This window comes from Harpia harpyja, chromosome 11 (genome assembly GCF_026419915.1).
Source record: "Harpia harpyja isolate bHarHar1 chromosome 11, bHarHar1 primary haplotype, whole genome shotgun sequence".
Lineage (NCBI taxonomy): Eukaryota > Metazoa > Chordata > Aves > Accipitriformes > Accipitridae > Harpia > Harpia harpyja.
Window position 1 is genome coordinate 21,389,861 of NC_068950.1, and position 14,281 is coordinate 21,404,141.

Sequence of the window (14,281 nt, forward strand, 5' to 3'; positions counted from 1 at the left end):
AATTATATAAATCTGTTACTGTTAAAGAACCCCGGGCACCAGTGCCACGCTTGCATCATCTGTCTTGGCAGCAGGTAAGCCCTACTCCTTTTGTTTCTAGTTGGGGGAAATCAGCTACTAAGCTTTTAAAAATTCGTTTGCTACCAAACAAAGTCAGTCTATCACATTGCTGTCCTTTGGCCAAAGAGTAGGCATACAATGCACAGGGCTAACAGCTAACTACCTGGGACATCTCAGTCTGCCAAAAAGGGATGATGCATCACAGCAGCATGAAAGGTCTGATGAAACTAGTTTCTCAAGCCTCAGTCTAAAAGAAAAAAAGAAAAAGGGGGAAGTTTTGATTATGACCTCAGACTTTGGATAGCAAGTTGTACTATCTTAATATTTTTTTTGGCACTATCTTAATATGGTTTTGGTCTCGTTTCCTGAAAAAAATGAAATGGCATCTTGTGTCAGAGCATGGCAAGTTACGCTTAAGTGAGTAGTAAATAAGTAAATATGATCAGTTATACATTAACTATAATGTTTCATTAAGTAAAAACACAAACTTCTTACTTATGTGGTTTACCTCTCTACAATGAAGTTACACTAATAACCCAATATTTCTGCTGTTGCAGAGTGCTTGAGCAGGACTCTTAACTGGTCCACAGGCAATGAAGGACAAACTAAACTTTCAGTAGTTTACAAACAAAACTTGCATATATGTTCACAAGAAACTCCCAGAGAGGAAGAGATTGAGGCTTGTTTTCAGAAACTAATCTGTCACCATTTTTTTGGGGGGGGGGGGGGGGGCAAGGGGAGGTCCTTTGCAAAGATCTTACTTCAATATGACATAAAAATTACCAGAAGACGGTTACATAGAGTATTTTTACTAGGCACTACAATAGTCTGTATTTCAAAATAAAGATGAGATAAAAATGAGACTCCTTAAAAAACTGAATAAACTTCTTTAAAAAAGGCAATATACAAGGCATCATAATTCCATGTTTATTTTTAATCACACTTTCATTATAATTACATAACTATATCTTTATTACCTCTGAGAATTATTTTTGTCGTGTTTTCTAATAATGTCCATAATATTATCTCCTGTTACAAGGCTATTCTGTAATTGTTTAAGTCTCTGTTGTTCCCTTCTCTTTTGGTCATGAAGATACGGGGAATTCAGCAGCTGCGGGGGAAGAATGGTGCCCGTTGGTTTTACTCTCTTCACAACATCCCAAAAGAGCTTCTTGCTGTTGTTATTGATAAAAGTAATTGCAGTTCCACTGTGACCCAACCTCCCTGCTCTTCCAACCTGAAAAAGCAAAAACTCATTTTAAGTTATCAATATTAAATGGAAGTCCTTCAAATATCCTTACAGGTTATTTTCTGTTATACACCAGCAACTAACCTAAGTGACAAGGCCAAATCTCTTTATCCCATCCTCTCAGCACAAAGTTTTAATAAACTTCCTGAATTCAGGATATGCAGATCTGAAGCTTTAGCTTAAATGCATCTAAAATTACAACTTGCTTGTAGGACATACCAGAAGTCCAATATTGATACTGAGATATATCATATAGCCTATGGGCAAAGGCTTACAGTGAATCTGGTCCAAACAAAATGTTTTAAAAATTTTTTATTATAGCAATGCCACATACATGTATCCTGTATCAAGCACTATATATACAAGCATGACCACAAAAATGCCCTTTACTTTCAATATTCTAGTAACTTAAAATTATTTATCAATGTTAGCCAAAGTGCTTGAACAAATTAGAAAAGAATCTACAAAGACTCTCTATTTAGGAAGAAATAGTATGGTAATATTGGTATAGTTTTGATGCTAGGAAAGACCATTTTTATTTATTTACTACTTGAAACTTTAGCAGAAAGATAATTAAAAACCAGAGAGGTGTACTGCAGTTAGTAACACAGAATACTTCAGGAGTTCATGAGACTGGATGACTTCCAGAGGTCCTTCCCACCTATTCAGAACAGGGCTAAATTCAAAGTTAGATCAGTTCACTCAGGGCCTTGTCCTATGGAGTTTCAAGTGTCTCCAAGCACAAAGGTCCCACCACCTCTCAGGGCAGCCTGTTCCACTGCCTGACTACACTCACTGTGAAAAACACTTTTCCCTGTTATGAGGACAGAATTTCCCTTGCAGCAAGTTGTGACTGTTAGCTCTCATCCTCTCACTCTGCATCTCCAAGAAGAGTCTGCCTCTGTCGCCTCTGTAACAGCCCGTTACCAAATACAAGACGCCAATTAAATCTCTACTCCAGCCCGAACAAGCCCAGTTCCCTCTGCCTCTCTTCACGTGTTACGTGGGCCAGCCCCCTGACTTTGCCTGGACTCTCTCCAGTTTATTGGCTTTTCTTATAGTTGATAGTCTCAAAACTGGACACAGTAGTAGAGTACTGTGGCTTCGTAAGTGCCAAAAAGAGGGCAATAATTAGTTCTCTTGATCTGCTAGCCAAACTAGGGTTGGGGTGCGTGTACATACACATAAATACATACACACACACACACACACAACCCACATACCATCTTTTTTAAAGCAGAAAATCCTCAGCAAAAAAAAAAAAAAAAATCAGAGGAGATACTGGAGTATGAAGAGAGAACGAAAATAAAGTTCACAACTGGTTTCCTGATTGTATTACATGCACATCCCACACTGGAGATGAACTGCAGCATAAAGAGGGGTATTTGGCCTTTCTTCACACAGATAGCAAAAACATGGTAAACTTTGCTTTCAATAGACACAAAATGATACAAGGGAGTACGAAACAGGAAGAATAATACTGCAAACATAACTGATATAAGAACACTATTCTAGGTTTTAGTAACTTATATAGGAGACACAAGAACAGTGTTCTAGATTTTAGTAATTTACATAAGAGACTTACGGAAGAGATATTCAGCACCTTTCTTTCCTTTCCTATAAAAACAATGTTCTGAAGAGGAAAATAATCTTTATGTTTAATTTAAATTTCCATAGGTGGATGTCATATTTCAGTATACTTTTCAAATAATTCTTTAGTAATTCATTTATTTACCTGATGTACATATTCATCCATACTTGAAGGCATATCAAAATTTACTACCAGTTTGACATTGACAAGGTCAAGCCCTCGTCCAAGGACTCCAGTGCTTACTATAACTTCATACTTCTCTTCAAGTAATCCCTGGCAAGGGAGGAATAACCAAAAATTAATTCTTTTTTCCTTATTTGTATTTTGAACCTCTCCAAGCATAGGCTAGGGTTAGTTACACAGCATAAGAACACACCTAGTGGGATTATTCTATTGCAGAAGAGAGAATGGCCCCTCCTGTATTCTTGATTTGAATAGGAATATAATTCACAGAGCTAATTAAAGAGAGATCAAAATCACAATTTTAATAAAATAATCATCAATTAAAGTTAAATGCATATTTGAATTCCCATTTCAAAGCAAATAACCTAGGAAATAGTCTCCAGCATTTATCTGCATTTAAAATGGCATTATTATCTACAGTTTTGCTTGGTCCCATCTGTCTCTCCTCTCCCCCAGCAATACTCTAGGTTTTACTGCAGAACGGCAGTAAATTATGACATAACACATTCAAATTAAGCCACCTTTAAAAAAAATTGGCCATTTTAAATCTATCAAAAAAGCCATAACTTTAGGAGGCACAAACCTGTAATATATCTGTTCTTTCCACCTGAGACTTTTCAGAATGCATAGCTGTACACTGCAATCCTGTAATCTTATGAACAGCATCGCTCAACAGATCTGCTCCTAACTTACAGTCCACAAATACCAACACTGGAGGCTTGAAGAGTTTCTTATCCTGTAAAATTAAACAGTTCACGTAAGAAGGTATTACAACAGTTTGCTGCTCATCAGCAGCAACTTGGGATTCGATTTCATCTGCTCATTATCTCTAATATTAACAAGACTTTCAGATGAATAAATGTTTTTAGACTCTAGACAAGAAGGAACAAGGTACCAGTCATGAAACTATACAAAGCTGTACATCATAAACATATAATGATTTGTAGACTCAGAACCCAAGTTGATATCAGTACATGCATTTTTTAGAAGTCAGAAGCTTGCTTTCATGTTTCTTTAAATGTTACATAATATAAGTTCTGAGGCTCAGTTAAAGATTCCTATTTGCTTCTTGGATAACCTCAGCCAAGACTCCAAAATTCCCCCCCAAAGTACTCATAAAAGATACGTATTATTATTCATATAATTCAAGAAAGAACTAAAGTAGCTTTCTCACTGGTTTCTTTAATGACTTTTAAAATGATAAACCACTCCCAAGCCATAAAGCAGCTATGACAGTTTAAGAAAGTCCTGTTCCTCTACCACTCACAGGCAACCAGTACAAATCATTCAGATGCCATACTGCGAATCACAAAAAAATTATCAAAATTACAATTTTTAACTTGGATCCCAGCACAGGAGTCTGGTTTGCTGCTGCACAGAAGGAGGTGTGAGTGACAGGGGTGGAGTAATCCCTGAAATTGCCATTAAAGCTCCTACATTGCAGAACTACTGAACTAGTTAGTGCAGTTATATGCTTGACCTCACTCCACCTCTTCCCTACATACAGATTAGAATTGAAGATGAGAACCTGACAGAGATGTGTAAACATATGAATAATTTTATAAGTTGTTCTTATGAGAAAAATATTACACTTACATTTAGTATTTCAAACAGCTTTTTCTTTTTAGAGGGTTCTTCTACCCACAAGATAATTTGGCGAACATTGGAACACGGCAGATTCTTTTCTCCAATTGTTATTCTTACAAAATTGTGCAGAAGCTGATTTGCTAAGTTTTCAATGCCCACTGGAATTGTGGCTGACACCAGTATGGTTTGATGATCATGAGAGATGTCTTCCAAAATATCCAACACTTGCTGCTGGAAACCCATTTTTAACATGGTATCTACCTAAGGGAAAAATATTAGATTTGTACCAGATTTTTCCATGAACAGGAGAATCCTGAACTTGAATTGACAGAAGAACCATAACGTGTATGATTGGTATGTAATAATCCAAATGCAGGAGTATTTTCAGTCAGAAGAAAAGCTACGTGAGAAAATTAAAAACAAATGGTTCACACTGGTCTAGGAGTAATACCCTGTCAGGTATCCAAGTCTTTTATAGCCAATAGAACATGCATTGTTCAAACACATTTCAAATTGTGTTAAAAAATGAATTTTTCTCTTAATAAATATGTTTTATCTTTATAAGGAACACTCTGTATGTTTAATCAGTTAGACTAGCCACTCACACTGGCTCTTCAAGGACCTCTGTATAGGCAATACAGCACCGGTAACTAAAAACTTACTTCGTCCACCACTACAATTTTTATGCCATGCAGTTGAACAGAACTTTGCTTTAAGATCTCAAGAAGTCTTCCAGGTGTTGCTATTATAACCTAAAAAAAAAAAAAAAAAAAAAAAAAGAAAGAAAACCAAAAAACAAAACCAAAAACAAACAAACAAACAACAACCCAGAAGTTAGAAATTCCATGACAGACAGATGAATGTCCTAGAAAAACGATAAAGTTACAGCACATAGGTGAGAAGGGCACTAATTAGTGAAATTACTTGCATTCATGTAAGTCGTAAAACTTTTACAGATAACTTAATAAATTATGAAGCCTCAAAATTAAATGGACCTTTTGGAACTCTCATAATGAAAGTGTCTGAATACAAGCAATGTAATCTGCATTAAAAACGAACTATTTTTGCTGTAAATTACAACTCCTTGTCTCATAAAATGGCATATTTCAGTCTTTGAAAGCAGCAGTATCATGCATGAAACTGTCTAAAAACCAAAGAAGTTATTATATGTTTAATCACAAGTAAAAATGTTTAAAAAAAACCCCACAAACAACTGTATTATTGTAAAATTTTCAAGAGCTAACAATTATTTTAGTAGTTTAGACTTAGGAAAAACACATCTTTGTGTGTCCATACACGTCAACAGTAACATTTTTCTTTTCTGTGAGTGTCACGAAAAACATAACTCTCCACAGGATCTTTCCATGCTATAGTCCTTACCTTAACACTTTGCTTGAGACGGTGAAGCTGTGGTGGCAATGGTAAACCTCCTACAAGGAGAACTGTTCTCATGTTTGGTAAACCAGCCATCAGTTCTTTAGCTTGTGTCTCTATCTGAATTGCTAACTCCCTTGTTGGTGCCAAAATAAGGGCGGATGGAGTTTCTGTCTAGAAAAACGGGGAGAAATCTGGTTGAACATGGAATTGCTTTATTATTTAGATAAAAAGCTTTCGAGATTAAATCTCCCAATACTAAAATCTAAATTATATAGTGCAACTACTGTGGATACAGTTAGACTGCTAATACCCTTTCTATTTGAAGACAGAAGGTAGAAAGGGATTATACCTTTAACAGTGCAGGCCAAGGAAGTCTATCCCTCAATTACTCAACTTTTAAAAACAAAAAATTAATGCATGTGTAAGCACACAGTTAGAATAGCTTCCTGACAACAAACAAAGGCCCAGAAAACTAGCAGTCATTTCTAAAGATTGCTTTTTTCTATTTTAGTTATTGCACTGAATCTGTAACAGAAATTCAGAATAAATTCTGCCTGAACTCAAAACACAGGACGCTAGTTGAATCTAGAGATCATTAAAAGAAGTTTTTAGAAGTCTTGATATTACAGGAACAGACTATTTCCCTTTACTGTCTTGCACACTACTAAGTAAAACCATTAAGTATTAACCAGAGAAGATAAGCAGTGATAGGAACTTTATACAGCAAAAACATATATCCCTGAAATTTAAGAACAAAATTAATAGCCCCTCTGACCCACCATTAGTCAGCCAGGTAGACATGAATCATTAAAGTGCTACAGTCTTAATTTTTTATTCCTTATATAAGGATCTGCAACCAAATTATGACCTCATTGAACTTCTGCAACCCAGAAAACACAAAATTACAGGGTAGTAATTCCTCTCAGATTAATATAGATTACTAACTCCAGTTAACACATACTAACAAAGTAGAAAGAACATAAGGTAAAACAGGGGGGGACAAAAAGGCAGAATAACGGTCTAGCTCCAAGAAGCATTATTTCAGTAATACTGATCAACTCTTCAGCAAATAAAGTGCTCTCATATATTGATACCACAAACATGAATTCACTTAGCAGTTTTCTGGATGGTATGTGTTTCTTTCTGGTCCCCAACTGGAATATTTCCAAGTGACCAACAGTAGGAGGTTGTTCCTTTCCCACTGAATCATCAAAGGAACTACATAGTTAAATACTTGTGTCAAGAAGGGCTTCTTGAGTTGTTTTCAAGTGCGCAACAGCGTTTAACTTAACAACTTACCACCACAAAAAAAAGTATCTACGTAGATGTGGAGAAGCCAGGAACTGTCAAGTACCTCATAACCAGATTACCCTTATGCTCTTAACATCTCATCTCTCTTCTACATTAAAAATGAAAATTATTTTAAACAAAATAAAATTATTTCCTGACATATACATTAACTTGTAAAGTACCCTGAAGATGAAGAATGAGAAAGATCCTGTAGAGAAATTAAGTATTATTCATTGAGATTCCAATTTTGTGCATGTTATTATAAGCATATAAACTGTCTTGCACACTTTAATCATAATCAGACAGAGGAGGTACTAGAGTGTAATACTCCTGTTCTTAAAATGCTCCTATATAATGCTTCCATTCTTAAAACTAATGCTATAGTACTGTAAAGATTAAAAGTTACTTAAATAATCTTTATTCTTTTGAAAAAAATTACACACACACACGTTTGTGTGTATATCTATCTATAAAGGCATCTAAACAGTCCAAAACATCAACTAGAATCAGGTCCAGAATTTTCAAATATATTCTTATACATCCCTTTTTGAATAAAACCACTAAAGCAAAAAGCAACACTGAACCACACACAAGGTACAAAATACTATTTGCCATTACTTCTCATCATACATTCATGTCCTTACGACGTGAAAGTTTTCTTAATTGCTTTTTCCCACAGTATCAAAAGGGAGACTGTGTAACTACAGGATTTCAGAAACTGTATTACTCCAAATTCCTGTAGTTATTTGATGGTCAGCTGAACATATTCCAACAGAAATTACTCTACGAAATTACACAAACGCCAAAAAATCTCTTTCAGCCATCTGATATATCAAGATACAGTAATAACTTCTTGCAGAGGGCCTTGAATTATTTTAACTTTCTATTTTAAGTCATTTAGGAAGTTTACCACAGAATTTAGTTACCTTTCTTAACACGGAGAAACTGTATACTAGGTAGTATTAATAGAGTTGCTTTATCTCCTGACCAAAGTAAAAAAACATTCAAAGTCATTAAACATAATCAGCAACTCCCCTCCCTCCAAGAACCAATGCTCCATTAATCAAAAGTAAAATAAATAACTGAATGTCAATAAAAGCACTGCAATTACTTTCCCAGTTACACTGGGAATCCAAGAGATAAAGTTGCAAACCACTTTCTCTAAACATTAAGTTTCATTACCTCTTTCAAAACCTTCATAATAACAGGGAGTAGGAAGGCTGCTGTTTTTCCGGAGCCAGTGTCTGCACTAGCCACAATATCCCTCCCCAATAGTCCAACAGGGATCATTTGCATTTGGATGGGAGTTGGGACTTCATAGCCAGAATTCTTTAAATTATGGTTTAAAGTTTCAGGAAAACCACAGTGTTCAAACTCTACAATAGGTCTTGGAACTTGCTGGCCCTGGACAGCAATACCTAGCTGCAGTTTAAGGTTCTCAATCTGCTCATCTCGCAAACCTAAAATAAAGGAATGATCTTTGTAGAAATAAGGTGTATTAAGCAGGTGAGTTTCTGCTTGAGATTCTGCTTTTGTGAGTTGATCAGATTTTAGCTTTTTTTCCTTTGCTTGAGTTTGTAGAAGGTGTTTGGCTTTACATTCCAAGCTACAAACATCTTCATCTGTTTTATCACAGATATACTCTCCAAAGCGACCACACACAACACATACAGGTTCTCCAGGTTCTGCCCAACGCTGAGATTTGCTGAAGGATTTTATGGGTTCTTCCGAAGAGCTATCTTCATCAGTATTTTGGTTGTCCTTTCCCAAAGTTGTATTAGCAACACCAAGGTCTCCAGCTATATGTTCTGTACATTCTTGTACAACTTCATTCAAATTGCATTTTGAAGCAGAAGTTTCTGTTCTATCTGACTTACAGTCTTGGAACTCGATGGTCTCCTCTAGCAAAGACCCTCCAGAAGACAATCTATTTTTCTTAGCTGTACAACTTTTGTCCTCATCAGCAGTCCTCTTGACTTTAACAGATCTTGGTAAAAACATGCTTCAGCACACTAGAAAGAAAATTGCTAGTTGTTAGAAACTATCATTGAGAAATGTACATTTTACCATTACGACAAAAAAAATAAAGCCTAGGAAACATATTTGCAAACCTAGAAAGCAGCTCTCAATCCCCAAAAAGATCTAGAAACTGCCTTGTTTAAAAATTAGCTTGGTCTTAACAATGTTGATGCAATGTAAAGCAATACTTTAAAATAACAGTGGAAGCATGGAACAATACAGAGAGATCCACCTATAGTTAGCTTTCAGTATTAGACATTTGCAGTTGAATAAAAACTTTGATTTTCACTATCTGTCTGGAAATTTATCCATTTTGAGAGTCAGTCATCTTAGATCCTCAGAGAGTTTAGTTGTTTCTAAGATGAGATATAGAAGCAAAACACGCATTCTTCTAAACTATGAAAAAACAAACAAAATTATTAATTTTGAAAAGGATGTGAAATTTACTACAGGACCCACCCAAGACCACTTCTTTTGTTGTCCTTTTCAAAGTCCACTCAAATTTAAAAAGGCTGTAAACTTTGAGATCTGTTTAGAGTCCAGCTCTGTTTGTTCAGGGTGTCAAAGAAAAAGCAAAGACCTACATGATCAATTTGCCAAATCTCTACTGTAATACAAGGAAGACAAATTAAGCGTCCATAAATAACCGTAACTTTTATATTCTGAAACTTTCAGTAGTTGACTCTGAAAGTGTCAGATGTTCTCACCAATCGTTTGCTATGGTACAATCGGTAAACAAAGTACACAAAATATCGTCATTTTCTTCTGAATTAATTGTAGTGTGCATACCAACCTCTGTCAACTTTGTTTTACATCAGCTTTCTAAAAACACACAAAGCTATCTCTGTGTTTACAAACAGCTTTTTTTCTGCGTAACTCAAAGCAATTCGGAGCGATGAAGCATCAGCAGGAAGCCCACCGGTCAGATGAGCTCCTCTGACTGAAACCCGCAGGTAGAACACGGGCAGACCCCAGGTGCCTGGATGGAGGATGCTCCCCCTCGCTGCTGTACCAGAAGCCAGATCTCACCACTTAATTTCTCGTACCTAGTGAAAACTTCCCACAACAAACCTCTTTACAAACTCAGTAGCCTTTCAGGTGGGGGAAGCAAACCCACGAAGAGTGCCAGGCTGACGAAAAAAGACTACAGCCCTAACGGGTTCCTCGGGAGGGTCTCGTCCTGCCGCCAGCGGTGCCCCGCTTGGAAGACCCTGCCCGCGCGGCTCCCGGGCAGCACGACAGCCTCTTCCCCCGCCTGCCCCAGCCCTCCTCTCCGGCAACAGCTACCCACCCCACAGGAGACCAAGACGGCACGGAACCGTTTCTATGCGACAGCCTCCCCCGCCACCCAGCCCGCACCCTCACCCCATTGCTGCGAGGCGGAGCCCGGCCCCCACCTCCTCCTCGCTGGCGGCGGAGAGACGTCGCCCCACGTACCGCTACCGACCGGCCGTCGGTACCGACCGGCCGGCGCGCCGCCGCCTCTCCTCACAAAATGGCGGCGGTCCCAGGCCAGCCGCGACGGGCCAGCTGCCGGCGGAAGCGAGGAGCCGCCACCGCCCCTCCGCCGCCGGAGAGCGCTGGGAGAGCGCGCCGGAGGGAAGTGAACGAAGGCGCGGAGGCTCCCGGCTGCACAGGAAGGAGCGGCGCGGCCGCGCCTCACCGGCGGCCGGGCGGGCTGGGCCGAGGGCGGTAGGCCAAACCCTCGAGGCCGCCCGCAGCCTTACACGGGCAGAGACGCGGGGCGGGGCGGGCAACGCGGGCGGGCTTCCCGCTCCCGGGGGTGGCCAGGCCCTTGGCGGCCCGGCCTGCGTACTCGGCCCGGGAGGAGAAAACCGCATCGCCGGGAGATGTCACCGCTGAGCTCAGTTTCGGTGTGGGGGATTAAACGTGGGGCTGTTGACCCTCTTTAGGTCTGCGGGGTGGGCTCGCCCACCACTCCCGTATTTACAGCCTGAGTTGCCAGATGGTACAAACACACAACTATTTGCACAGATGAGAAAAAACGTTATTACAGCACATGATGGAGGAGTAAGATATGCCCAGCCTTGACCCACTTAAAACACCTGGAAGGGCACGATGAGAGAGCTGTTCATACACTGCAAACTGAGTAAGTTATTTTTATTATTTTCAATAATAAATAAACATACCTTACTTACACTACAGCACAATGCATGAGAACACCAGAATTTATCACATTTCACTGCAGGGCAGAAGAGACTTTCAGACCTAACTCCCACCTGTGCTCTGCAAGACAGCCTAGGTGTGACCACTGCCCCAGGCAAACCAAGTTCATGGAAAAGAGTACTAAGGCTTGGACATAGGTCTCCCGAGAAGGCTGATGGTTTTAGCTGCTTGGCCATTGTGAACAACAGGGCAGAGCAGCCAGTGGGAATGGGGTTAAAACACAGCCACCCACAAAGCTGGGGGCCTTCCAGCAGCTGGCTGCAGCATTCTATAACATTCAAGTCCAGTCACACTTGAAACATGGTCTATCTTAATGTATGCTGGATTTCTCTTTAGTAGATTACCACAGTAGCAACACAAAGGTGGTGCAAATAGGGGGTTTTGGTCTGTGTGGGATTTTTAATTAACTGGTACAATTGGAAGAGACTATTGAGCTTCCGGAAAGATTAAGTGGGCATTTCTAGACCTGAAAAACTGTCAAGCACCTTTCACCCACACTCCATACATGCCTCGTTCTCTGTGAAAATCCCAACCTTTCTCTGATTCAACCTTCGTCACTCGCCTTTGCTTGCACTGACTTTCTTTTCTTCATTTTCCCTCCTGGAGAGTTTCTAACATAGGCTAATTTCCTTTTCTTACCTCCATTTTTATAAGGTTATTTCCTGGAATTCAAAACATCATATGCTAAATAAAGACCAGTATTTCAACAATATTCAATATGATATGATATGCTTCATACTCTATAAAGTCCATATACCAACACGCAAACATCCTGTATGTATCAGCTTTTCTATTTTTTGCTAACAGTAGGTTTCTGTGACAGAAATATTAATCTAATGGAAACAATCTAATTAAATAAAATTGAAGTACCTTTTTATAATGATAAGGGCACTGTTGTTTTGTTGAAAGCTACCATTCTGCCCTCACCTGCCACGGGAGAAGAGTTTGCACACTTTGATTACAGACACATTCAAGCTCTTACGATTAAATAATACTGTCCACGCTGTAATAAAGCTACTTAGCATTTTTGTTCATAGTACATAATCCTGCTGTTCTGAGCTGCAAAGTGCAGAAGTCTAGCATATGCATTTCTGTGGAAGGAATAATGTAGTCAGTGGGTGTATTCCATGATTCACTTATGGATGCATGACTTTCAATTTTTGCTCTACCCTGTATTTGTTTCATGAGAACACTATTTTGTTAGTAATGAACACTTTCTAATTAGGTACTGATTTATTTTTTTTATAATCACTTTGAAGATAGACATATTATGTTGCATTTTATAAGATCATTATTACATAACAAATTATTATAAATACAACACAAATTTACATCCTCCAAACAAAAACCCTGCCTCTACTGTTGTTTATAATACACACTAATATCTTTCTTTTCTTTAGCATATAATGGTCTTTCAGAAGATGAACTCGGACTTCATCACAGCAGTAAAGATAAAGGAGGTCACAGAGTTTATTCAAGCTGGTTAAAGACTAGAAGAAACCAAGTATTGAAAAGTCTGCAGGATTATGTTATTAATAAAAACCAGCAGCTTCCCTCTCTCTCATTACATCATCAATTATCTAGGAATCCTTGAGAGCTGTTCAATAAGGACAACTGTTAATACCTAATAAAAAACTTCTGTGTTACCAGAAACACCTCTGTTAATTACAGGAAATGTCACTGATACAGAATACTCAACTTTCCAAAAGCTGTTAAGAGGTTCCTTGCTGAAAGTTTTAAGGACATTAAAAAAACGCAGGGTAAGAGGAAATGGTCTTGCATGGACGTACCATTGAGTAGAATACAGGAAATAAAGATTAGGGACTTACTAATAAGGGGTCCCATGGTAGACAGAGGGAAGTCACCAGTGAATTCTGCAAAACTTGGTACCATTTTGCAGATTGATATGGCAACCTAAAGACCAAGAAAGCAAGAAAGTTTGCTGGCAATGATCTCTCAGATACTTAACACAAGGGCCAACAGAAGAGCTTTACAAAGGCCTTAGAAGATTTGGTTATGACGACAGGTAAAATTCAGACAGACAAATGCAAACCTAGGTACACAGACAGATATCTTGACGTTGAGTACAGAATGATAGGCTCTGAATTGGCCATGACTATTCAGAAGCAAGATCTGAGGATTAAGAGGAATATCTTTGTTAAAGGATCAGTTCAGTGTGTAACAGCAGTCAGAAAAAACAAATTTAAGTGGTAGGAAATAGGTAAGGTATAGAGAACATTACTGTATAAACTGACAGTTCACCTATATGAATGCTCCTTGTAATTGGAATTTCCCCATCACTTGCTCCCCTTGTCAGAGAAAGGCTACAGTAGATCTTGAAATTAAGTTTTAGAAAAGGATTCTATTGATATTCAGAGGCATGAAAGGGCTTCCATGCAAGACACAACTACGTAAACTGGTCAGTCTGAAAAAGAGATGACTGAGGAACAGATACAGTATATCTACTGTACCTTGAGTGGCTCATAAAGGCTGGACAGCTATTGATAGTTCATTCTTTTTTCCAACAAAAATTGTAATATGCTTTATCGTAAGTGCTCACAACTGAAAAGGAGTGCAAGCTTCCACATAATGTAGTATGTTAGTCTTTATTTACATGGAGAAGTTAATCAGGATAGATGTAACAAAAACTCTTCTGGAACAGATATTGTGCTTTGTGAGCTCACTAAATAAATACTACTTTTCCTGAAATAAAGCATAAACATTCTAGTCCAGTCACT

At 38.4% G+C, this 14,281-nt stretch overlaps 1 protein-coding gene across 6 annotated transcripts in view; it reads right to left on the minus strand.

The window, feature by feature from the left end:
• Positions 1-973: 973 nt before the first annotated feature.
• DDX59 (DEAD-box helicase 59) overlaps positions 974-14,281 on the minus strand; it is a 29,943-nt gene continuing 16,635 nt past the window's right edge. For 2 of the 6 annotated variants that reach the window (XM_052800990.1, XM_052800989.1), the window contains exons 2-8: positions 8,520-9,349; positions 6,051-6,218; positions 5,333-5,422; positions 4,680-4,931; positions 3,667-3,819; positions 3,045-3,173; positions 974-1,297 (exon numbers count right to left, since the gene is read on the minus strand). In XM_052800990.1, coding sequence (XP_052656950.1) covers positions 1,034-1,297; positions 3,045-3,173; positions 3,667-3,819; positions 4,680-4,931; positions 5,333-5,422; positions 6,051-6,218; positions 8,520-9,338 — 1,875 coding nt within the window. In that variant the 5' untranslated portion in view covers positions 9,339-9,349 and the 3' untranslated portion in view covers positions 974-1,033. Of the gene's footprint in view, positions 1,298-3,044; positions 3,174-3,666; positions 3,820-4,679; positions 4,932-5,332; positions 5,423-6,050; positions 6,219-8,519; positions 9,350-9,815; positions 10,320-10,753; positions 10,925-14,281 lie in introns of those variants that run through there. The other 4 variants (XM_052800988.1, XM_052800991.1, XM_052800992.1 and 1 more) reach the window with 4 other exon arrangements.